Raw genomic sequence first — 27,288 nt, 5'->3', positions numbered from 1 at the left:
AAGAAAAATGTTCTTACTCTGCTAAAGTCATGTTCATGAGCATCATCAACTTCTCCATTACTTGTCACTGGGATTTCTGCTGCTGAATTTTTGGGAGACTCCTGAGCCATGGTAGAATCCTAAAAAAAAAAAAAAAAGGAGGGAAAAACCACACACAATCATATGGCCCTGTAACTTAATCTTGACAAATAATTCTCATAACCCATTTTGTCATCCTGTACAGTAACATTAGATTCCTAGCTGAAGCACTTTATGAAAATATTTCTATATTAAATTTTGTCTATTACTTTCCTCTCAACATTTAAAGGTTTTTCGTCATTCTTTACATTAATAGAAAGAAAAATGTTCTTACTCTGCTAAAGTCATGTTCATGAGCATCATCAACTTCTCCATTACTTGTCACTGGGATTTCTGCTGCTGAATTTTTGGGAGACTCCTGAGCCATGGTAGAATCCAAAAAAAAAAAAAAAAAGGAAGGAAAAATGCCACACTAATACCAAGTAGTAAAAGGCACATAGTCAACAGAATACATTCATCACTAGTTAATATCTACTAGCCACCAGTTTAGAACTGCAACTTACTTAACAGTTCCATAAAAAACATGCAAGATAATAAAAATTGCACCTGGGTGTTTTTACTGCACTCAATCTAAATTTACTAATCAAAACACCCCTTGTTATAAGTACCAGTGGGCACTATCCTTGCTTCTTAAATAATGCTGTGATAGACCACTACTTACAGTTGGAAGAAACACCAACTCCAGAAAGTCAAGCTTGGCTGTTAATTCATTACTGTAGCTCTACTCTCCCTGTTGCATTTAATGGGCTTTTAAGTGAATTTTGTCTAAAGGAAGAGCTTACCCAGTATTAAAAAAAAAAATTTAAACCTCTATACTAGGAGAATTAAGTTTTATACTCTGGCTTTACAATTCTAAACTACTACTTAAAATATATATTTGTGAATTTTACAACCACAGAAAATACAAATTTCTTTCAGAGATTAAATAATAGCAGAATACCAATCATAGTTGTTAAAAAACTGCCCCATCATGATTTATTTTAAAGTTTGACTACAATCTTATATATTTTGAAGATCTTAAAAATTATTTTGCCTACTTTAAAAATTAAAAAACTTCGGGCCAGGGATTTAGCTCAGTGGTTCTGCTGCCTGCCTTACAAGCACAAGATCCCAAGTTCCATCCTCAGTACCAATAAACAAATAAATAACCTTCTAACTAAACAAACTAAGCAATTTATTCCACTTCTCACAAAGAACTACTGCCCTTCTTTCCCTCCCTCTCGTTTTTTAATCACTTACAATGCTAAAAGTGTTACATAAGTCATGTACATATACACCCAAAATTTCAACAATGGTTCCCACAAGAATAAAGGTCTTGTCAGAAATACTTGCTAGGGACAGAATCACTACAAAATACAAACATATTGTAATATAAACCCAAGCTACAAAAATTATCTGTGAAAACAAAGGAGACAATATCATTGGAGAAAAACAACAGAATCTATGTTCACAACTTCAATGTTCACAACTAATCCAAAATTAGTGAGACATACAAAGGGTGAAACAAATGGAACAGGTTAGATCCAGTAAGGACCCAAGGACCCTGCAGGAGGTCTCTCCAGCTGCCTGCCCGAGCCTAATGGGCGGGTGCGTGACCTCCCCAACTGCGCACCAACAGATCCAGTAAGGAAGTTCTCTCCTACGCGGCCTCCTCTGGAGCTGCACCGTTTCCAGAGGGCACTGAGTGATTGGCTACAACGCACACCAGGCAGGTGAGTTTAACATCATCTCCCGGCTTGGACTCAGAGCCCTCTCTCCTGCGCCACCCGCTCTGGAGCCGTGCGGATTCCAGCGGGCACCACTGATTGGCTCAGACACAGTGGTAGGAGGGTAGCTGCGCAGGCGCCGCTCAGCACACACACACACACACACACACACACACCCGCACCCCCATTAGATCCTAGGACACACTCTGCAGAGGCGTGGCGGGCTATAAAGGGTGGTGATTGATCCTATTATGTTTTTGATTGTATCAATAGGGATAAAGGATAGGGATTGATTTGATGAGTTGTTTGCTCAATTATGAAAATAAGAATGTCTATAAGTCATTAGAGAATCAAAGGCTGGGACACAACGATATCAGGAAGATTTAATGACCCAGAGATTGAATCAAGGTCAACCCAACAGCAAAAATAAAGATGAGAAAACACTTAAGCAAGGCACAAAGATAGACTTCCAGTCCACCAATGGCAAACAGTAGGGCAAAGGAGGATGAAAAATCAGACAGTGAACCTTCAGGACACTCAGAACTCACAGCACATGAAGTAAAAAAACTGATCAATCAAGCTCTAGAAAAATTCAAAACAGAAATTATTTCCCAGTCAACCACAGAGATGGTGAGCAAAATGAAAGACATGATTCAAGACTCCAGAACAGAAACTGACAAAAAAATAGATGAGCTTAGGAACATAAGAGAAACCATGAAGGCCCAGAATAAGAAAGAAATGGAAACAATGAAAACCCAACATAGGAAAGAAATGGAATCCATTAAACAGATTCAAACAGATATCCAGGAGATTAAAAACTCTACTGAAAGCATATGTAACGGAATAAAAGATTGCGAGGATAGAATCTCAGATATAGAAGATAGGATAGCAGACAGTGACCATGAAAAGAGAGGTCTCTTAAAAACAGTCAGGGAGCATGAGAAATCGATCCAACGACTCCTAGATGATGCAAAGAATCACATAAAACTGATAGGAATCCATGAAGTACCAGGAGGAAATGCAAATGACTTAAAAAAGCTGTTCACAGAATTAATGACTGAAAACTTCCCAGAGGGGAAGAATTAGATATACAGATAAGCGAGGCATATAGGACACCAACTAGCCACGATAAAAAAAAAATCTACACCTAGACATATAATAATCAAGATCCCAGAAACCCAACAGAAGAACAAAATACTACAAGTAGTAAGAGAAAAGAAACAAATCACATGCAAAGGAAAGCCCACCAGAATCACAGCAGACTTTTCAACACAAACCCTCAGGTCAAGGAGATCCTGGAGTGAGGTATTTCAAGTACTAAAGGAGAACGAACTACAACCAAGACTGATGTATCCTGCAAAACTCTCTTTCAAAATGGATGGAGAAATAAGATACTTCCATGACAAAGAACACTTGAGAAACTTCATGAATACTAAACCAGCAATACTAAGAATTTTAAACAATATTCTAGAAAAAGACAATGAAGATCACAACACCAGGAGGTCCAACAGAGCAAATCAAATAGCCAAGGCTAGAAACTAAAAGGAGAGGACAAAAAATAAAAAGAGTCAACAAAAGGCCAATAACATGTCAATAATAAGTCAGTACATATCAGTTATAACTATCAATGTCAATGGCCTCAATTCACCAATCAAGAGAAATAGACTGGCAGAATGGATTAAGAAGCAAAATCCAACAATATGTTGTATACAAGAAACACACCTAGTGCAAAAAGAAGCCCACAGACTGAAAGTGAAAGGATGGAAAATAATTCTCCACGCCACAGGAGCACAGAAAAAAGCAGGGGTAGCAATCTTATTCGCAGATAAAGCAAATTTCAAACTAAAACTTATTAAGAGAGACAAAGAAGGCCACTACATCCTTGTAAAGGGAACAATTCAAGAGGAAGAAATGACAATCATAAACATATATGCACCAAATATAAATGCCCCCAACTATATAAAACAAATATTAAGTAACATGAAAAACCAAATAACCACTAATACAATGGTAGTGGGGTATCTGAATACCCCACTATCAAAAATAGACAGATCATCTAGGCAAAAAATCAACAATTAAATATTAGAACTGAACCAAGCTCTTGAACGCATGGACTTAATAGACGTCTATAGAGTATTTCACCCCACAAAATCAGAATATACATTCTTTTCAGCTGCACATGGGTCATTCTCCAAGACAGATCACATACTAGCTCACAAAATAGGTTTGAATAAACGCAAAAGAATTGAAGTTATTCCCTGTATATTATCAGATCACAGTGCAATAAAGCTGGACATCAATAGCTTAAGAAACCGTAGGAACTTCACAAACTGAATAACAAATTCACAAATTGAATAACACTCTCCTGAACAATCAATGGATCACAGAGGAAATCAAAGAAGAAATCAGACAGTTTTTACAAATAAAGGAAAATGCCAATACAACATACAGGAATCTATGGGACACAATGAAAGCAGTTCTATGTGGAAAATTCATAGCACTGAATGCCCACATTAGGAAAACAGCTCAAATAACCTAATGATGACTCTTAGACTCCTAGAAAAACAAGAGCAAGAAAAACCCAAAGCTCGAACAAGAGAGGAAATTATAAAGATTAGAGCAGAAATCAATGCAGTGGAAACTAAGAAAACAACACAAAAAAATAAATGAATCAAAGAGTTGGTTTTTTGAAAGACTAAATAAAATTGATAAACCCTTAACAAACCTTATCAAAAAAAGGAAAGAAAAGGCTCAGATCCATGCAATCAGGAATGAAAAAGGTGAAGTCACACAGATTCAACAGAAATCCAGAGGATCATCAGTACATACTATGAGAACCTGTACTCTAATAAAATGGAAAACACAGAAGAAATGGACAGATTTCTAGATACCTATGAATTACCAAAGTTGAACGAAGAAGATAAAAACATTTTAAACACCCCAATCACAATCAGTGAAATTGAAAATGTAATTAAAAACTTACCAACAAAGAAAAGCCCAGGTCCTGATGGATTCACTGCTGAATTCTACAAGACATTTAGAGAAGATCTATTGCCATTACTCTTCAGACTTTTCAACAAAACTGAAAGAGAAGCAATACTTCCAAATTCATTCCTGGAAGCAAATATCACTTTGATTCCCAAACCTGGGAAAGATATAACAAAAAAAGAGAACTACAGGCCAATCTCCTTAATGAATATAGATGCAAAAATCCTCAATAAGATACTAGCAAACAGAATACAGAGGATCATCAAGAAGATCATTCATCCCGACCAAGTCGGATTTATTCCAGGGATGCAAGCATAGTTCAACATACGTAAATCAATTAATGTAATACACTACATTAACAAAGTCAAGGACAAGAACCACATGATCCTCTTGATAGATGCAGAAAAAGCATTTGACAAAATTCAACACCCATTCATGATAAAAACTCTGCAAAAAATTGGAATAGATGGTCTATGTCTCAACTTAATAAAGGCTATCTATGAAAAACCAACAGCCAACATCATATTAAATGGCCAAAAACTGAAAACCTTAACGTTAAAATCAGGAACAAGACAAGGATGCCCACTATCACCACTCCTCTTCGATATAGTTCTGGAAACATTAGCCATAGCAATTAGACAAGAGAAAGAAATTAAAGCAATAAAGATACGAAAGGAAGAAGTTAAACTGTCATTATTTGCTGATAATATGATACTCTACATTGAAGACCCAAAAAACTCCACCAAAAAACTTCCTGACTTAATTGACATATTTGGCAGAGTAGCTGGATACAAGGTCAACACCCAAAAATCAAAGCCTTCTTGTACACAAATAACAGACTCACTGAGAAGGAAATTAGGTAAACAATTCCTTTCACAATAGCACCCAAAAAAATGAAGTATCTGGGAATCAACCTAACAAAAGAAGCTTTAGACCTCTACACTGAAAACTACAGTACTCTGAAAAAAAAGAGATCGAGGAGGATTTAAGAAAATGGAAAGATGTCCCCTGCTCCTGGGTAGGAAGAATCAACATAGAGAAAATGGCCAACTACCAAAACTGCTATACAGATTCAATGCAATACCAATTGAAATCCCAACACTATACTTCACAGAACTAGAAGAAAGAAGAATCCAAAAATTCATTTGGAACCATAAGAGACCTAGAATAGCGAAAGCCATACTAGGCAGCAGACACATGGCAGCGTGTATAACAACTCCCAATTTGAAACTATACTACAAAGTCACTGTGATAAAAACAGCATGGTACTGGCAAAGAAGCAGACCTGAGGATCAGTGGAACAGATTGGAAGACACAAAAACACCCCAGATACACTCAGCTACCTCATCTTTGACAAAGGAGCTGCCAGTCTCCACTGGAGGAAAGAGAGCCTCTTTAATAAATGGTGTTGGAAAAACTGGATCTCAACCTGTAAAAGACTAAAATTAGACCCTTATCTGTCACCATGCACTAAATTAAAATCCAAGTGGATTAAAGATCTAAACATAAAAACAAAAACACTAAACTTGCTGGAAGATAAGTTAGGCAGAACTCTGGAAGACGCTGGCACAGGAAAAGACTTTATGAACAAATCTTCAGTATCATGGGAACTAGCAGAAAGAATCAACAACTGGTATCTCATCTTATTGAAAAGCTTCTGCACTGCAAAAGAAACCATCAACAGAACTAAGAGACAACCTACAATGTGGAAAAAACTTTTTACCAGCTGCTCCTCAGACAAAGGACTATTATCTAAAATATATAACGAACTCAAAACAACCAGCCCCCCCAAATATAAAGACCCAGTTCTAAAGTGGGCATCTGAAATGAACAGACATTTCTCAGACAAAGAAATAAAAGCAGCAAGTAAATATATGAAAAAATGTTCCACATCACTGGTCATTCGAGAGATGCAGATGAAAACAACACTGAGATTCCACCTCACCCCACAAAGAATGGCTGCTATCAAGAAATCACACAATAACAAATGTTGGCGCAGTTGTGGGGAGAAAGGAACCCTTCTCCATTGTTGGTGGGAGTGCAGACTGGTGCAACCACTATGGAAGTCAATATGGAGATTCCTCAAAGAACTAGGATTAGAGGTTCCATTTGACCCAGCCATCCCTGTTGGGTATCTTTCCAAAAGAAGTGAAAGAATCATACCACAGTGATATATATGCACACATGTTTATAGTGGCACAGTTTATAATAGCTAAAACTTGGAAACAGCCCATCTGCCCATCAATTGGAAACTGGATAAAGATGTGGTTTTTCTACAAAATGGAATATTACTCAGCCATAAAGAATGAGAAAGTAGATTCATTCATAGTTAAATGGGTACATTTTGAGGATATACTTCTTAGTGAAATAAATAAGGCACACATATGCAAATACTGAATAGTATCTCTGGTGTGAAAAACTAAAATAGTACTCAAAATCCTAACGGGACACTTAACAAATAGGAAGAAAAGGACCAAAGGTGTAGGGACAGTGAGAAGGATACGGAAGGGGGAACAAGGGAAAAGGGAAAAAATATGAGAAAATGTAAAAATGGAATTAAAGTGTTTGAAGGGGGGAGGAGAGGGTGAAGGGAGGGTGGGGACAAGGGGAAAAAATGAGAACCAAGACCTGGCATGTAAAGATACAAGATCTCAGTAATGAATGTAACTGTACTGTCTACCTAGAATGTACCAATAAATTAAATTTTAAAAAAACAAAACAAAAACAAATGGAACAGGTTAAGGAAAAAAATTAATCTAGTCCAAGTCTGGGCAGAATCAGATGTTGAAATTGAGTTTTAAAGAACCAATTACTATTTTCAATTAAATAAAATGAAGTATGTTCAGTGAAAAAAAATCTCAGTGGAAAAAAGGAAAGCTCACGTCAGGGATGTGGCTCAGTGGGATAACTTGCCCAGCATGTGTGAGCCCTGGGTTCCATCCTATTAACTGGGGGGAAAAAACAACAAGAAAGAAATATTAGAGAACCAAGCCAAAGCAAAATAAATTACCCAAGGTACAGAACAGTAAAGCAAACTGAAGAAAAAAGAGATTCAGAGACCTGTCAGATAAAGTTGAATGGTCCAACTTAAGTGTAATTGAAATATCATAAAGATAGGAGGAATAAAATTATACAGAAAAAATACTTGAAGAATTAATGATAAAAAATTTCCCAAATTTGCTAAGACAAATCTTTGCAGATATAATGGAATGAAAAACTCAATGGAAAATAAACACTAAGAAGTCCAGGCCAAGGAACATCACAGTCAAACTATGACTGTGTGCTGCTTAACAGAGTTAACATCTGAGAAATGAGTCAGGCAGTTTTGTCCTTCCAACATCATAGAATACATTTATGGAAACTAAGACAGCTACGTGATTAAGTGATACAATCTGATAGAGCACTGTCACTGATCAAAACATGTGGTGTGTGACTGTATTTAAAACCAAAAATAAAGAGCTAACTTTGAAAGGAGCAAGAGAAGTGATCCAATTAATAGCTGACATCTCCCCAGAATTTACACAGTCCAGAAGATCAGAGGGCATTTAAAAGTAATGAAAGAAAACTTTTCACCCAGAATACTACACTCAGGAAACATATACACAAAGAGAATTATGCAACAGCAGACTTGCATTATAAAAAATGTTAAAGGAAGTTCTTCAGGCTGAAGGGCAAATCAAATCAGAAGTATGTATAAATTTTCAGAAAACAATGTGGAGGAAGTAAAAAGGTAAATACCTGAGTAAACACAAAAGACTACTTTCTTTTTGCTTTCTCTTCCTCTCAATTTCTTTATAAACTATATAACTGCTGGAAACAAATATTGTAATATTACCTTCTGGGGCTCAAATTTTACCTAGATGTAATGCTTATAACTACTGTATCAAAGGGGTCATGGTGAGGGAAGTATAGACCCAAAAGACTGCAAGATTCCAACATTTTAAGTGAAGCAGTATAATTAAAAGTGAAATGTGAAAACGTTAGAATACAAAGTATAGATAAATTACCAGGAAAATGAAAAGAGAATTCTAAAAACACTCAAATAATCAAGTGCATTAAAATGAAGGAAGAGAGGAAAGATAGGGAGAAAAAGCAAGAGAAGTAAAAAACTAGAAGACGTAATGAGAAAGCAGAAGTGCCAACCATACATAACCTGTCACTCTTTCAAGTTATTTCAGAGGACAGTGTGGTGAGAGGTTGGACTGAAACAAAAGAATTTGGGAGGATATGTTACAGCCCAGGTAAGAAATTCTGAATTAAAGTTGTGGAAAGAGAAAAAGGCATTCAAGTGATACATGGGAGGCAGAAATAAGAGACTGAGAGAGTGACTGGACAGTGGGAGACAAAAGAGGAAGAGGAATGGAGTACAATGAAGATGAGTGAACTCCTCCCATCCTCTGCTTGTGACCTGGGCAACTGGAAAGATGAACATGTCATTCAGCAGGTGGGGAAAGCAGAGATGTGCCTCACTTGGCATGGTCAGAGGATGCTTGGTGTTGTAAACACACTGAATTTGGTAATGTCTGTGGGGCTGCCAAGTCCGTCAGTACGTAAGGGGCTTCAAAATGCAGGTCCACCACTCTAGACTAAAGACAGAGGTCTAGAAGTTAGCACTATTGGGACGTGGATATCCTCGAGTAGTAAGAGTGGAAAGGGAAGAACTCAATAGAAGCATCCTAAGAAAAATGAAAAGGTTGAGGACACTGCCAAAAAGATTTAGGGGCAAAGGGATAAATAAGTTCATTATGCATACATGCGGAGATTACACAGTGGAGCTAAATATTGTTCTGGTTTATGACTTTAAACAGGAAATAAATTATTCTGAAAATTAAAAATGATAAACCAATATCACTTTGTGCCATAAAGCAGGTACAGTAAGTTCTCAACTTACAAATGAGTACCATTTTGGGAGAATATTTGAAAGTCCCACAAAGTGAGTCTCACACACGTTTGACACAAGCATACCATGAACATTGTTGTGCACTTCCTTCTGGTACCCTCCATACACCCTGCTATCTCTCTCGCTCCGGGCCCCTGAGCACCTTGCACTGTGCACTACCGCAGCACTGGGAACTCAGCACGGCACGGCTGCGAGCTACTTCAGGGAGGTGTTGGAATTCACGCAGGTTTGTGATGCAGTCTCTTTGTGTCTGTGAAAGTTCACAACTCAAATGTTCATAAGTCAGGGACTTACTATAATAAGAATATTCATTTGCCAAAAGATGTACAAGAATTCTTGTTATTCATTTTCTTTCCCCACAAAGAATGACCTACTTTGGGAAATGTTGCTAATTACAGCACTGAAAAACCAACACACAAACCAGCAGAATGGGGCTCAAAACAAAAACCAAAAAAACAGCTCCATGTAATCTGACAAAAACAGAATTTCATTTGTTTTAAGGTTCATGCTACTTAAGGTCCTTGACTACAAAGTTCAATCAACTTTTTGGGCTTTACTTTTCTACACAGATCCTTTACTACTAAATCTTGAACATGAAATGTACTTTGCCATCTGTAAATATTGCTTTAACTGTTCCCAGTACCCTCATCTTTAGGAATTCATAAAATCTTGTCCATTACTTTTGGTTCAGCTCAAATGTTCACTCTTCTAAGACTGTATTGTGTAGTAAGAAGGGTAAAGGCTTTCTGGAACATGACATTTGGGTTAAAAGCTCTAAAAGACAGCAATTACTTTGTGATCTTCTTAACCTTATTACTCACATCTATAAAATTAAATATATACTTCAAATACTTGAAGAAATGAAGGAAAGATGTACTGAAAGCCCTTAGCCCAAAGCAGACATTCACTGAATAAAGAATGATGCTTCCGGTGTGCTAGTAAGTACTTACCAACTGAGTCTCCAAACAAACAGCCTTGGTCTTATTGTCTATTTTTTTTCCCTTTGGGTACTTAACCCTGGACCTTGCGCTTGTGAGGCACGCAGAGGCACCACTGAGCTAAATCCCCTGCCTATTTGTCTATTTTTGTTACATCAATACTCCCACTGTGGCCAGTTTCAAGCTTCCAATGTGATCTCACTGAATCCACAGGCAGGAAGGGACATGCAGCAATAAGAGTACACCATGATACAGTATTAACAACACAGAAATGCCACAGAGACAATCTCTAGAGCAGGTGAGTAAAATACTTACAAACTAGAATGTTTTGAGCATTGCTTTTGTTTTTAATATAGATACTTAATCATAAACTTATATAGTTAATTTATATAACTTAGGTTTATATAATTTAGGTTTTATAATTTAAGCTCTTTAAAAATATTTCAAAGCTGGCTTACAAATTCTTAAAAATTTAACCACCAGGGGCGTGCGATTTAGCTCAGTGGTGCCACTGCCTGCTTCTTAAGAAAAAGGTCCCAAGTTCAATCCCTGGTAAAAAAAAAAAAAAAAAAAAAAAAATTAACCACCAGGTTTGGCTGATTGGTTAACAAGCCAGCTACAGATACCACTGAATTATTTTGGAGTTAGAATATAAGTATCAGCCACACTGTGTACCTAAATCTTTGCAAGCAATATTTTAAAAATCTAATACATGGATATCATATTCCAGATTGTGATTTACTTTATTTTTAATGATTTTAAAAAGCTGAACATATTTTATTCACTTTTTATTCTACAAGGCAACAAACTACTGTCCCTTTTCTTTCATGCCTTGTTAATTCCAAGTATATGCTAAATTCACAGCCATGTAGAAGGATAAAATCAGAGATCAAATATTCTGTGACTGAATTGTTTTATGTGCTACAGAAAAAGTGCATTTATTTTAATAATGGGTGACTATCTCAATTCACATGTATTTGAAGGAACTTTAAAGGCCAAATTAACTTTATAACATGAAGAGATGTGTAAAACCAAACATATGATCATGGAACTGAACTGGAAAATTAATATGCTGTACAACCAAAACAGTGAAAATTGAAAACTTGTTCCTTGAATCTTTTCAATGGATCAAAGCTGGGGATATATTAACAGGGCAAATACCCAATAAAGACTTTATAGTGGTGCTTTATTCCCAAAGTGTGCACAAGGTCTCTAGAGGGAGTGGAATGTTTCATTCTTTTGTGCCAATGATTCTCAACCTTCTATGTCTTAAAACTAACCATTTGGGGAGCTTTTAACTACTCCACAGAGGCGATTACTTAATGACAGGTCCCAGCAAGCCCAATATGAATGGCCTGTAAGGTGCTGAACTATTTTTTATTTTTATAAGTTGATTCTAATGTGCAGCGAACGAGAACTACTATAAGCATGTCCTAAACAAGAGAGGAAAGAGAATACAGCAAAGTCAGCTATACAAATAAGCATCTGTCATATACATATACATATATATATATATTGTATATATGTATATCCCAACACTGCCCACTGTTATTTAAGGACTCAGGTTACACGTGGCACCTTCAACCATAACCTTTGTCACTCTTTCAAACAAACAGAAAATGTTAGTATTGGGAAGGATCTACAAAATACTTTGGTTCAATTTCTCATGCAGAGTAAAACTGCAAGCCAGATATACTATACATATGTTAGAATGGCCAAAATTAGAACTGACAAAACCAAGTCTTAGCAAGTATGTGATGTTACTGTACTCACACAATGCTGGTCCAAGTAAAAATGAGTTAAAATTGCTTTGGAATGTAATTTAGCTGTATTATTAATGGATTAAATATATGCCTAATAATCCAGCAATCCTAGTCCTGAGAAAAACAAATGCATAGGTCCCTCAAAAGACAAATACCGTATGTAAATATTCAGGCAGAACAGTGGCTATCATGGGTAGAAGAGAACTGAGTCATGTCCTTGGGGATGCAAACGTTTCTTAAACATAAAAAGCAAAAATAGTAAAAACAAGAACACTGGTAACCTGGGCTCCATCGAAACCAAAAGCTTCCAAAGGATATCATCAAAAAATGGAAAGGTAGGGTAGGGCTGAGGATTTAGCTCAGTGGTTTTTCTGCTGCCTGCCTCACAAGCGTAAGGTCTCAAGTTCAATCCTGGTACCAAAAAAAAAGGAAAGGTAAGTTACAGACTAGAAAATATGAATGACTGATACTCAAAATATATAAATAACTCATGCAATTCAGTAAGAAACCAAGTGAAATATCAAATGGCCAACATTGGAAGACATTTGCAGAATGAAAATATAAATGGCAAGTGAAAAAAAAAGCTCAATATCACTTGTTATTGAGAAAATGCAAATTAAGACCACAATAAGATACCAAAGGAGAGTGAAGGCCAACTGAAATTTTAATAGACTGCTAGAGGGAATGTTAAAAAATGCCTCACTTTGGAGAACTGTTCAGCAACTTTTTATACAAGTAAATGTACAACTGACCATACAATTTATCCATTTTATACCTAAGCATACACCAAAGAGAAAACAAATATCCCGACTTATATGTAAGTATTGAGCAGCCTTACTTAAAACAACCCAACACCAGGAGGAAAAAAAAATCCATCAACAGCTTAATAAGTTAATAAATTATAGTATATCCATAAAACAGAATATCTCTCAACCATAAAAAGGAACGACATACGGATACACACCACCACTCCTGAGCAGCCTCAAAAAATTATGCTGAGGGGCCAAGGATTTGGCTCAGTGGTTCTGCTGCCTGCCTTGCAAGCACAAGGACCTGACTTCAATACCTGGTACCACAAAAAAAAAAAATGCTGAGTCCAAAAAGCCAGACAAAAGAATACATAACATACGACTACATTTCTACAGAATTCCAGAATATACAAAGCTGATCTGTTGTGACAGTGGTTGCCTGGCAGAAGGGTGGGGAAGGAAAGGGTTGACTGCAAAAGGACACAAGAAACTATAGAGTGATGGAAATGTACCGCACCTCTATTGCCTTCATGGTTTCCAAACTTAGACATTTGTCTAAACCCCTTGGGCTGTTTATTTTAAATAGACACATTTTTACTGCATGTAATAAACTGTTGTTGATTTATTCTGAAAAAAGGTAAACTTCCATTTTATCATCTCTAACCCAAATAATTTATTTTTCCTGCAAGGCCCAAATCCATCCAAGGAGCAAGTCCACCAGCCTGGTGGGGTGTGGGCACTGGCCTTTGTCACAGTGCCCACCTACGTGAAGCTCTTACTGACTCCATGGGAGCTTATGCTCTCCACCAGAAGGTACAGACAAGCACCGAGCTTGAGCACAAAAGGGAAACAAATTCTAGGCTGGCTGCAAACAAAAGCAATCAGCTTTTATAGAATTCTCAGGGTAAAGAATCCTTGGGTGTCTGGAGGGGGGACACTAAGCATTGAACCCAAGCTGAGCAATACACACAGGCTTCTCTTTTTTAACTCTTTATTTTGAGAAAAGGCTTTACTAAGTAAGTTACTATGTTACCCAGGCAAGACTCAAATTTGCAAGCCTCCTGCCTCCGTATCCCAGAGTACTGGAATTACAGGCATGTGTCACTGTACCTGGGATCTCTTCATCCCAGCATGCAGAGGTAGTTTTAGCAGCACCTGTACTCTTTTTCATCATGGCTCTTCATGTAACACATCTCAGCACCATCTTATCTCTGCCTCAGGGTGTGATTTTTACTACACTCATTAAATAAAGGTAACTCTTAGAGGTTGCTTTAATGACTATTCTATGCATTTGTTCCTCAGAATCTTGAATTTGCTCCTTATCATCTGGAAAAGTTCCTAATTGGGTTTTAGAGCAAGGGAAATTGCTCCTTAGCCTCAGTGGGTTTGATTCTAATGATCTTGCTTTTCTTGGCTCTGGCTTCTTGGTATTTCCACTGACCATATGTAAGTCCTTGAAGGCTGAACTTTTTTTTTTCCAGTTTTTTATTAGTAAGCATTTAAAGTACATAATATTTACATTCCCCTTAGGGAGTAGGTACTGCACTGAACATACCTTAATTCTTTTTATTCCCCTTACTCTTCCCTCCCTCCATCTCTGGATCCTCTTTCCATTTGCAAAAGTTCTATTTCCCTGTTTCCTACTGTCTTTTTTTTTTTTTTTTTTTTTTTTTTTTTTAATACTCTGAATTTCTCATTTAAGAAGAGCTGACTTTTTAACCTCTTCGTCTCCTGGTGTATATCTTAATTTTATACCCTTGAACACAGCTCCACTTTTCAAACTCTAAATTCCCTAGTATGTTTGTCTGCCTCATAGAAACTGGGGCTAACTTAGCTTTCTCAAAGGAGCTGACTTCCTGACTGACTGCAACACAGCAGCAAAAAAAGGTTATTGTTTTCCAAAATAGATCTTGTTATGACCTGTGTCTAGATGTCCCCCAAAGCCTTATGCAGTTATAGGTGGGGCTTTTTCAGAGGTAGCTGAACCTAAAGTGTGTGACTGAGTCAATGGACTAAGGGTGTGTGCTTACTAAGTCAGTCCACCGACTGGTTTGGCACCACCCTAATTCTGGTAGCCTGGATACAATGTAAGGGTCAGAAGGCTTGTCTTGTCTCTTGCTTGCTTTGCTACCTTCTGTCTGCCACAAAATGTTTCTCTTCTGTGATGCTTACCATGCCACCCTGCCTTGGAGCCAGCTGATTATGGACTGAAACATCTATAAAATAAACCTTTCCTCCTTTAACTTTGGGTGTCAGGTGTTTTGTCTCAACAACAAGAGAAAAGTAATGAAAGGACACCTCAACTACAGAAAACAGACTAAGCCAATATTCTCTGGCTGTAAAAGTGACTGCATTGGCCTGCCATTTTGAAACATATTCCCTGTTGGATCTAGAGCCTGCAATTATAAGTAATGCCTCCAAGAGGATGCCTAGACAATGGCAAATAGCTGAAAACAGGAGAGCATGTAATGCAATCAGAAAAAAAAAAAGCCTTGTTAATCATCGTAGATCTTTTAAAACGACAGAGACACACCTGGTTAACTAAGCATTATATACATCTCATTCTTTTTGACTTCCTAGCTCCAGCCCTCTCTCACTCACTGCTAGGAAAAGCCTCGACATTCTGAACCTTGGGGAAAGGCAGAACCTGCCTCATACTATGTAAAAGATGGAAACACCAGATTCTCGGACAAGTATCTAGAGTCAGAATGCTTGGGTTCCATTCATGACTCTTTGACCTCCTTACTGTAAACCTTAGGCAAGCTCCTAAAGCTCTTTCCTCAGTGCACAATGATTTTATTTACATCACAGCACTTGTATAGTAAGTGCTATGTAAGTTACATTAATGTTGTTTCCCAGGCTGTACAGCACTGCCATATCACCTTGCTTTGAAATCATACTGTAATTAGCACCACCTGGTCCACTGGGCCCAGAGAAACATCAGACACACAAGCAGGTGACCAGAACACTTGAACTCATACTCCCTTCCTAAGAATTCTTTTGGTCTTCCATATACCCTCGCTACATGATTCGTATCCCTGTCCAATCAATATTAGCTAAGAAGCTGTACTTGTAATCCTATAGGTTGATTTCAGTTCAATCCACGTTGTACCCATGTGATTTTGCTGTAATAAATTAGCCCTAACCAAGAGCCTCAGTGACAACCCCTTTTGGGACTTTCAGGAGCTTTCTCTTAACAAACCTTTCTTACTCTGAATCTCTTTTGTTCCTTAGAATTCGTTCTTTGCTATTCAGGGGACATAAACTTGGCACAAGGCACTTGATATCCAGCAGGTCAAAGAGTTATATTTTTTGTATAATAAGGGTACTTCATCACCTGGATCAGAAGCCCCTGCAACTGGCTTGCAGGAGGAATCTGGAAAAATATGGAGATGCCAGCTGGAGAAGCAGCCCTAGAATGCTGTCAGCCAACCTGATGGAAGATTGTGGTCAAAGCTCAGAAGACCAGAATACTGATGAAATGCAGCCAGTAAAAAGCAAGCCCAGGAAATTTCAGATTGGAACAAGGACTGCAATGGCAGTTGGGCTCCAGGCCATGTGTGTTATATTCTGGTTGAAAATTTATCTACATTTTTTGCTCCTGTCTTGAGACATTGCAGGAGACTGAGATTAAGGACAGGGGACTAATTAATGTGGCAGATGAAATTTCAAGGCAGTTGGTGATGGCATGGCTACTGTTGGGGCTTTTAACCAGCTCTAACTTGAGAATCAAGCGCAACAAGTACAGCTGAATGATTTAAGAAGTTTTGAATTTCAACAGAAAGGAACCTCCTGTATTACTAGGAACTGCAAAGGCAGAGTGGAGTAGGGCTTCCTTCTTAAAAAAAAAAAAAAAAAAGAATTAAAAAGAAGCCAATTATTTCAGCATAGGACAAAGGGAAAATTCCTTGAGGGAATTTGAAAAACCAGTAAGGTCCTGCCCTTCAAAGGCTCAAATCACAAAAAATGAGACTTTGCTTTGAGAAGACAACCCAAAGGCACCATGCTTTAGAACGGTGGGCCACCTAGGGAATTTGTTGAGACTGAGTTCTTGGCACTGAGCCATCCAGATCACATCCAGATGTGACAAAGGAAGCCTGGCTCCAGCTGGTGGCAGACCTTGGCATCATCCACGTGGTGCTGGTTGAGGCACATGTAGAACTCAAGAGATGTAGGGTCAGGCAGGCTTCCACACAGACTGCAGGAGGTCTGGGGGCCAGGCAGTGTACCCAGAGAGGACAGTGTGTGAAGCTGTGCGTGAAGTTGAAAGTGCAGTGGAGATGCCAGGATGTTGGAAAAACAGGAACTTGGAACATGTGAGGAAGGCTGCAAGGACTGAGCAAAGCCAGCCCAAGAGAGAAGGAATGAGGACCACAACCACCCGCAGTGCCATAGGGGCAGGGCTGCCCAGGCCTTTTGGAATTCATGTCTTACCAAAATTTGCCCCACATGCTGGGCATGGAACTAGATGATTTAATATTTTCCCTGATGGGTTTTAGTTGTGCTTCAATCCCATTCCTTTCTATCCCCCCTTTTCTCCTTTTTGGAAGCGGAATGTTTACCCTGTGCCTTTGTATGTCAGCAGTGTTTAACTTTCTTTTCCTTTTTCTTTTTACAGGGGCTCATAGCTAAGAATTTGCCTTAACTCTCAGAGACTTGGACTTGGGCTTTTCAGAAATGCTGCAACTGTTAGGACTTTGGCAACTGTTGGAGATGCACTAAATACATTTTGTATAAAGGGATGAGTATGAGTCTTTTGGGGACAGGGCACAGAATATTATGGTTTATATCTAGATGTCCCCCTAGAGCCTCATGCATGCATAGAAGTAGCTTTTGGGAGGTGACTGGATGATGTGAGCATGATATTTATCAGTGGATGGTCCACTGATGAGTTTACACCTAAATGCGATTTGGGAGGTGAGGCCTGGTTGGAAGATGTGGGTACTGGATGTGGTCTGACAGGATCTCCCTCCCTCCCTCCCTCTCCTTGATAGCTCTTGGTTTCCCACCACTATGCCATGAACTGTTTCTCCTCTGCCATGTCCCTCCGCCATTCTGCCCTGCCTTGGAGCCAGCTGATGGGACTGAAACTTCTACAAAGAGTAAGCCAAAATAAACCTCTCCTCCTTAAAACAAACAAACAAACAAACAGGATATCAGAAACTGGGGTAATGAACCAAGAAAGACATCAAGGTACTCAAAGCAATAATTACATCAAGACGATCTTCTAGGTTAACTGAAGCCATAGGACTACTGCAGCACTCAGCCACCAGGGCTAGAGGTGACAGCAGTACAATCTGCTAGGTCTGGTGCTACAGCAGCAGTGGGTCCTTATTCTGCTCTCTCAGTCCAGGACCTCTGCATTCTCTTAGCTCATCCCTAAATGAGCTGGAGCTGCTTTCACTGGCTTGCAACACAGGAGTCTGACATCAGACAATCAAAAACTAGGTAAATTTAAGGTCTTCCAGTATCTTCATAAATATTTTTGATTATCACATGCTAACTCTGAAACACTCTAGCAATTTTTCAGAGTATCAGAATGCTATAAAACTTGTTTGACAGCTTCATGGTTCCCTACTCTAAAGCTAACAGTAATCACTGAAAAAGGTGAACATTTAGTACAAGCTAGGAACTGTGCTAAGAACATCACATAAATGATTTAACTCTTACAACTGTCCTGTAAAATAAACATGGTTTTCCTCATAACCACTCTCTGACCTAATACCATCATTAATGCTTTTAGGAAATTTGCTTGATGACACACACACACACACACACACACACAGCTACAAGTGATGTACTGGGATTCAAACCTGGCAATGTGGCTTGAATTAAATTCTACGTTACAATGCTGCTCCAAAGGTGCCTGAAATACATCTGCAAGCTCTGCTAACCTGTATAGCAGAAAGCTCTGTATAGCTTTCTGTTTTTGTCATAACGAGTTACAACAAACTTAGCAGCTTAAATAACACACACTGTGTACACACACATACATTCAGACAGAGCTTACCCTGTGGAAGTACATAAGGTATTTGTATCAGTATTTTCTAGAGAAACATATTTAATGCAAGCTACACAAATATTAAGAATGTACAAGGTTGGCTTACAATGGCCGCCTGCAGAGTCAGGTGTGGAAGAGTACAAAAGGGCTGTCTGTGCACTGGAGATCCGAAAGATCCAGTTGAAGGCCTGGAGCTCAATGCAGTGTCTCATGCAAGTTCATATCAGGAGGCCAAAGGGTCTGCCCTGGAAGGCTGAAGGAACATCATTTCCAGGAAATAACCTCCAAAGTGAAGGTAAAGACTGGAGCGCCTCCAAAGAAAGACAAGTGAGCCTTCCTTCTTTCCTCCCTTTCCATTCAGGCAGTAAGCCTATTGGTTGGTGTTACTCAGGGTGGGTCTTGTCTCCAGAAAATCCCTTCAGCCACAACCAGAACTATGCTGATCCAATTCAGTTGGGCGTTTCTTACTTGCATTGTCATGATCAGTTACTATCACAATCCATCCCTTGCCAACTTGATAACCAAAAACACTGCTTTAAACCAGTCACAGACAAGTTCATAATTATAACTAAACCTTGATAGTCTGGGTCAGTCACTGCTGCCCACACTGTAACACCCTTTTTTGCTTGTTTACTCAAAGGAATGAGGAGACCAAAATGGCCGGGGGTGGGGGGTTAGCTTCCAGTTTAATGGTATCATTGTTGTGCTTCCTGGTACAAGCCTTTCCCACTCTGGAACTCAGACTTCTAAGCCAGCAGAGTATAAAGTCCTGGGAACAGGACCTAGTAGATCACTAGGGGTATTGGTGAGCAATTCCATTCCCATTTCCACCCCTTGATTCCTAGACCCGTGAATCCTGGCTGGCTATGGGAGACACAGTACCATTTAGTGGGTGCTGAGTCAAACCATATATAACTTTTTGAAGAACCTTACCCCACCCCTGTGAGCCACTGCTACCCAGATGGTGCTGTAACAGTCTTTAAAAGACCATTCCTCCTTTCTATCAATTCAGCCACTTTTGGATAGTAAGGAACGTGGTAAGATCAGTGTATTCCATGAACACGAGCACATTGCCTCACTTCTTTGGCCATAAATGTGTTCCTTGTTCAGAGGCAATGTGTAGAATTCCATGATGGTGGATAAGGCACTCTGTTAAGTCCACAGATGGTAATTTTGGCAGCATTATATGCAAGGAAAGAAAATCCATAACCAGAATAAGTGTCTATGCCAATAAAGACAAAGCAACGTCCTTTCCATGGTGGAAGCAGTCCAACACAATCAGCCTGCCACCAAGTCCTAGGCTGATCACCACTGGGAATGGTGTCATAACAGGAACTCAGTGTTGGTCTCTGCTGCTGGCACACTGGGCATTCCACAGTAGCTGTAGCCAGATCAGCCTTGGTGAGTGGGAGAACATTTTGCTGAGCCCACATATAACTTCCACTCTTTTCATAAGCCCATTGGGCAGTGACAGGGATGGCCGAAGGAAGAGGTTAACCACGATCTACAGAATAGGGCCATCTTATCCATTTGATTATTAAAGTTCTCTTCTGCTGAGGTCATTTGTTGATGAGCATTTACATGGGATACAAATATTTTTATCTCCCTTGCCCATATAGAGAGGCTTATCTACAAACCTCTACCCCAAATATTTGTGTTACCAATTTTCCAGTCATGTTCCAAATTCCTGACCATCCAGCCAGACCACTGACATGAATGAATCAGTACACAGTTGCACATCTGGCCATTTTCCCTTCTGGGCGAAATGTACTACAGGTTCACTGCCCAAAATTCTACCTGCTGTGAAGATTTCCCTTTACCACTGTCCTTTGGGGATGTCCATTATACAGGTGGTTCCTGCATAACATGCAGAACCATCTGTAAACTAGACCCTAGCCTTCTCTTCCTCTGACAGCAATCATATGGTATACCCCGAGGCCAAGGGTACATGCATCCTGGGAGACAGAAGGCAATATAACAGTAGGCAATTTCTTCATGTAATTCACTTGTACCCTCTGGACCTGCTATGGCGATCACATATGCAGCATTTTCATTTCATGATGGACTGTTGAGGTGCACAACTTCATGATTGGATTAGATAATACCCAGTTTGTAACAGGGAACTCAGGTTGCATGGTAGGTAACCTGGTGTTCTATGGTCATGAATTCAGTTTCACTAAGAACCAGTAGAAGGCCAAGAGCTGTATTTTCAAAGGGAGAATAGTTGTCTGCAGATGATGACAGAGCCTTGCTCGAAAATTCTAAAGGCCTCTGCTGCAATTCATCTATGGGCCTGCCAAAGGCTCCAAATGGCATCTCTACCTGCCAATGACACTTCATGTAACATGGGATTTGCTGATTCACATGGCCCCAGTGGCAGAGCAGCCTGCATAATAGACTGAATCTGCTGCAGAGCCTTCTCTTGTTTTGGGCCCCACTCAAAACTGGCAGCTTTCCAAGTTAATTGGTAAATGGGCTGGAATCAAGACACCTAAGTGAGCAATATGCTGCCTCCAAAATCCAAATAGGCCCAATAGGCATTGGTTGTAAGAGGAGCCAGATGTAACAATTATCTTTTACCTTAGAAGGGATATCTCTATGTGCCCCTCATCACTGGACTCCCAGGAATTTCACTGAGGTCAAAGGACCTTGGATTTTAGTTGGATTTATTTCCCAGCCTCTGGCTAGTAAATGTTTCACTAACAAATCTAGAATGGTTGCAACCTCCTGCTCCTTAATCCAATCAGCATAATAGCAACATAGGGGCCAAGGTGAACCCTGAGGAAGAGAAAGGTGATCAAGATCCCTGAGAACTTAGTTGTGACATAGGCCTGAAGAGTTAATATAACCCTCAGGTAGGACAGTGAAGGTGTAATGCTGGCCTTGCCAGCTGAAAACAAATTGTCTTTCATGGGCCTTATAGACAGGTATGGAGAAGAAGGCACTTGCTGCCTGAATCAAGGAACAAGAGATGTGTTAATCTGCTCAAACAAGGAAACCACATCTGGTACACAGTTGCAATCAGTCACCACCTGACTCAGTTTATGGTAATTTACCTATATTCTCCAAGACCCATCCGTCTTGTGCACAGGCCAAATGTGAGAAATAAATGGAGTTATAGTAGGAAATACCCCCCCACACACACACATCCTTCAAGTCCTTGACAGTGGCATTAAACTCTGCAGTCCCTCCAGGGATGCAATATTGTTTTGGGTGTACTATTTTACTATGTAAAGGCAACTCTAATGGCTTTTATTTGGTTTTTCCAACCGTAACAACCCTCACACTATAGGTTAAGGAACCAAAGTAAGGATTCTGCCAAGTACTAAGTATATATATTCCAATTATGAATTCTCAAACAGGGGAAATGACTACAGGATGATACTAAGGACCTAATGGACCCAATCTGAGTTGGACATTTGCTAAAACTCCATTGATCACCTGATCTCCATAGACCCCTATTCTTACTAGAGAGACAAAATGGCATTTTGGATCCCCTGGAATCAGTGTTAGTTCAGAAACAGTGTCCAGCAGTCCCCCAAATATCCGATCATTTCCCTTTCCCCAATGTACAGTCACTTGGACAAAAGGACCTTAGGTCTCCTTGAGGAAGGATGCAAGAAAAATGGACCATAGACAGTTTTGGTGGTGCACCAGGGTCCTGCCTCATAGGGACCCAACTTCTCCTTCATTTGAATCCAGAAACTGGTTTGAGAGGCTGTGGTTCCACTACTGCAATTTAAAGTAGGTTTCTGTTCATTCCCCCTTAAATTTTTTTTGTTTATATAAATCTAGCAAAGATTTTGTAGACTTCCTATCTATTTCACTTTTGGGAATATGTGGCTAATCAGCCATTTGTCAGACCACTCTGATCACTGTTCTGCTTCCAATGTCCATTACAGTAAGTAGTGCACTTTACCTTTAGCGATGATTAAGTGCTGCCACTTAACCCTGCTCCTCCAGGATCCAGTTAAACCATTGCCCTTGAGTTTCCCAATGAGTACTCAATTGGGAAACTGTAAGCCCCTCTGTAATGTCTGGCACACAGAAAAGAGCAATGACAGGGCTCTTCGAAGCACCCCTCAAGCTGTTTCCCAAGGGTAAACAGCTGTTTCTGAAGGGTACATTTTCTGGATCATCCCAGTGTGGCAGTTTAGGTTTACATGCCAAATCCTCTCCAGCATTCCCACTGGCCCTAAGCCTCTGAATCTCAGTAACAGTAAACCATGGGATATCAGGCATCTCTAACTCATTCACAGTGAGCCATCTTTTGACCCAACCAGTCAAACTATTAATACCTCTTCAAGCTAACATTAAATTCAGAATCTCTGCTTAATGGGCACATATCAACAAACTCAGCCCCATCCAAGTGTATGTTTTTGCCACCATCTTTTCACACCTGTAAAATCCATTCCCACACTTGCTCATCAGGCCTCTGCGTGTAAGACTTCAAAATGCAAGAAGTTCTTTGGGAGTAGAGTGGATCTCATCATGGGTCACACTGTGAGTATCACCCCTAGAAGCTTCCTGTGATTTGAGCCTGGTTATAGGCCTAGAGGAAAAGTGGGTAGTGAGTGTGGTCCTGAGGAATGTCAGCATTATCCTGCTTGGTCAAAGCAGGCTTTGTGTCCTCAGGTATACCAGGAGACAACACCACAGGGGGTGGGGGTGGGATGTGGAAATCTCTCCCTCTGGCAAAATAATCTCATTAGAGTCTAGAAACAACATCCTCAGCCTCATCAGGATCCTCCCAAACATCTCCATCCCATTCTTTTCTGATCATGCCCTCACCTTTATTTCAGATACCCTTTGAGGCTGAGCATTAAACTTACCCTATATTTCAGCCAATCCAATTAAGCCTGTGTTTGGGTTTCTGCAATCTCAGTCCTGTGGCTAAAAGAGATTTTCTTTCAGGATACACTTAGAACCTTTCAAATTCTTTATGTGCATCTGGAGTTGGGAGTTTGAATCTCTGAGCTCCTTATTTTCCTTTACTGGTTTGTCCTCACAGTCAGAAGACTTTAGATTTGCCTTGGATGTTTTGAGCTCACTGTTTTCCTTCACTAGTTTGTCCAGAGATGCTAAGAGCAACCAGGCGGAATCATTATATTTCCCATTCTGCCAAAAATACTCAAAAATATTATATATGGAGTTGCTAAATTTCTTACATGACACAAGTGGTGAATTAGGATAATCCGATGAATTTATATTGTGTTTTACTTTTAACAGTTCAAATCAAAGATTACCAGGATTCTTCACAGTATCAGAAGGAGAGACCATGGCATCTTTAGGTCTCATCAAATTAGACAGGCAATTCCAGGAACCACTAAAGCTATTGAATAATTTCATCTTTATAATTCTGTTTCTCTAGAGCCACTCCAGTAACAAAATCTGTATCTGTCAGTGCTTACTACAGAAACAGATTTAATGCAAGATACACAAATACATAAGGATTTACAAGGTTGGCTTGCAGTGGCCACCTGCAGAGCTGAGTGTGGAAGCATGGGAAAGGGCCGTGTGCTGGACACCGGAGGGATCCAGCTGAAGGCCTGGAGCTCACTGTAGTGTCCCATGAGAGTCTGTAGGAAGAGGCCAAAGGGTCGGTCCAGAGTTGGCACCGGAAGGCAGGGGATGCCATCCAAGGTGAAGGTGAAGACTGGAGCTCCTCCGAAGAAACAGAGAAGCACAGAAGCGAGCCCTCCTTCTTTCTTTCCCTTTTACTCCATTCAGGCGGCAAGCCCAGGGTTGATGGCACACGCAGGGCAGGTGGTCTTCAATAAAGCCCCTCAGTCACACCCAGAACTAGGCAGATCCAACTCAGTTCGGCGTTTCTTACTTCAGTTGGCACAATCAGTTAACTATCTTTTAAAATACACATTTAACATTGTTCTTTAATCTACCACTGAGAAAGCAAAACGAAAGTGGTATAATAATAAGAATAAAGTTCTTGTAGTTTCTTAAATCTGCTACATTTTAAAAGAAGGGCTATTTTAAAATGCAATAAAAAGAGCTATGAAATATTTCTAATGCTCAGGTCACTGATTATGTGTGTTTAGTAGGTATTCTGTCCTGTTAGTCATTATATTTTCTTCTAATTTAAAAGGCTAAATTTTCATTTCAGTCAATTCCAGACAAAGAGCAGTGAAGAAAGTAAACAGAGTGAAAGAACAGAGGAAAGCCACAAATATTCCACTCTAATTGTTCTAGTTAGTGTATTTTCAGACAACTCAACATAGACCATATTTTGTTCCAGTACAAAACTATTTAATGCCTTCTGGGTCAGATGAAATTATTCAGATTTTTGTTTGCCTACAAAAAGAGAGAGAGCAATTCTATTAAACTCATAATCCAAACAGTCTTTGAAACAGCCTTCATTTCTAATAAAAGTATGACCTTTTAAAAATGTTTAATGTAATTATAGCAAAGTGTTAATTCAACACAGGTCAAAAACCCTATGGCATGAAGTTTTAGGAGAACTAGCAAGGTATCAGAAAGACACAGATTTAAGCTCCAGCTCTATCCCTTTTCAAACTTTAGAAGTTACTTTAGTTCTGTAACTTTCACTTTCCTTCTCATAAAATGAGATTAGACGTATAGATTCATCTATATATCACACAGCTATTGTGAGAATTGAACGTGAAAGTACTGTACAACATGAAAGCACCACATAAAGATGCTACAATTAACTTCAGCTCCAGATAAATAGGACAAGTATTGGAGTTAGTTCCATCAATACCAGCAAAAATGTTTACAAAACTTCAAAATCCAAAATGCTCCAAAGCCTGAAACTTTCTGAATGCTGACATAAATCCACAAATGCAGTTACATGGCTGATGTCATGTGCTGAGTCACAGTCAAAACACAGATGCACTAACAATTTATATAAAATTACCTTCTGGCTAGCTATGTAAAGTACATATGAAATATAAATGAATTTGGTGTTTAGCCTGGGTCCCAACCCCAAGATAGCTCATTATGTATATGTAAATATTCCAAAGTCCAAAAATATCTGAAATCTCAAACACTTCTGGTCCCAAGCTTTTAGACCAGGAAAATTCATCCTTTATTTACCAGTGTTGCTCCAATCCATAACTGTTACCATGGGCACTATACCTTTGTAGAGTAGACCATGATCAAGAGAGGGTTAAGTGTCATTATAGCTGTTCCCTCCTTTATTCCACTTTGGTGGTTTCATGGTTTTAACAAGCAGATAATTCTCAAGCCTGTTACTACAAATGGAGAATAAAATAAATGTAGTAAATCTAGATAATTACTGAACCTGGATAATAAATATTTGGTAAATGGTTGACTATTTTGTCTTTTTGTTATGATTTTTTAATGTTTCATTACTATCAACACCAAACGTCTATTTTCACCTATTGCTACCTGAATACTGCATTTCAAACCTTTCCAATTTTCTCAACTTCTGCCTAGCACTCTCTTTCTAATGCCACGCCAATTAGCTGCGGGCTCCCTCTTAAACTACTTCCCTCCCTGTTTCCTCACTGACAACCCTTCCATCATCACATGCTCTCCACTGTTCCTCAAACACATTCTTTTTTGTTGTTATTGTTGTTGTTGTTCTCTCTTGCTGTTTCCTGTCTAGAAAGTTCTTAGTCCCAGATTTCCTTATGACTCTCCCACATGTCATTCAAGTTTAAATCAACTCCTCAGAAGGGCCATCTTTGACCAATCTAAGCAAACTAGCACTCTTCTCACTCTTTAGCCTCTTACAATGTTCAAAGCAGTAAACACTAGTTTACATTATAAAATGACATGTATCTTCAACCTATCTACCTCCCTCCCTGAAATTTGTGTAATATAGAAGCCAACTCCTGAGTTTGCCACAAAATCCTCCCTTGACCTGGACTTTCTTATTCCTCTCAATTTTGCTTCTTCAAAGGCCTACGGTCAAACTTACTCTAGTCCCTCATACGTGTTTTTCAACTCACTTTCCCTATCTTTGCTCAGTGACTACCACTCACATGTTCAAATTCCACCTATACCCCAGGACTCAGAGCAATGCTGCCGTCACTGTCTTTCTCACTGACACTCCTGTGAACTGCCACAATTACTACATTATAATCTACACTATTTCAAAGGCATTATTATTCAGCATTTACTTATAAATTTCCTCTAATAATCAGCATGCACCTTAAATGCAG

General features: G+C 39.2%; 1 protein-coding gene across 6 annotated transcripts in view; it reads right to left on the bottom strand.

Moving 5' to 3' along the window:
• Arfip1 (ADP ribosylation factor interacting protein 1) overlaps window positions 1-27,288 on the bottom strand; it is a 120,135-nt gene that overhangs the window by 71,174 nt on the left and 21,673 nt on the right. For 5 of the 6 annotated variants that reach the window (XM_010627925.3, XM_010627927.3, XM_010627929.3 and 2 more), the window contains exon 3: window positions 18-119. In XM_010627925.3, coding sequence (XP_010626227.1) covers window positions 18-119 — 102 coding nt within the window. Of the gene's footprint in view, window positions 1-17; window positions 120-27,288 lie in introns of those variants that run through there. The other variant, XM_033759900.1, reaches the window with a different exon arrangement.

Source organism: Fukomys damarensis, unplaced genomic scaffold, assembly GCF_012274545.1.
Source record: "Fukomys damarensis isolate Sample0158 unplaced genomic scaffold, DMR_v1.0_HiC HiC_scaffold_38, whole genome shotgun sequence".
In the NCBI taxonomy this organism is placed as follows: Eukaryota; Metazoa; Chordata; class Mammalia; order Rodentia; family Bathyergidae; genus Fukomys; species Fukomys damarensis.
The sequence above is the reverse complement of the archived record's forward strand: the minus strand, read 5'-3'. Positions and strand labels throughout refer to the sequence as shown.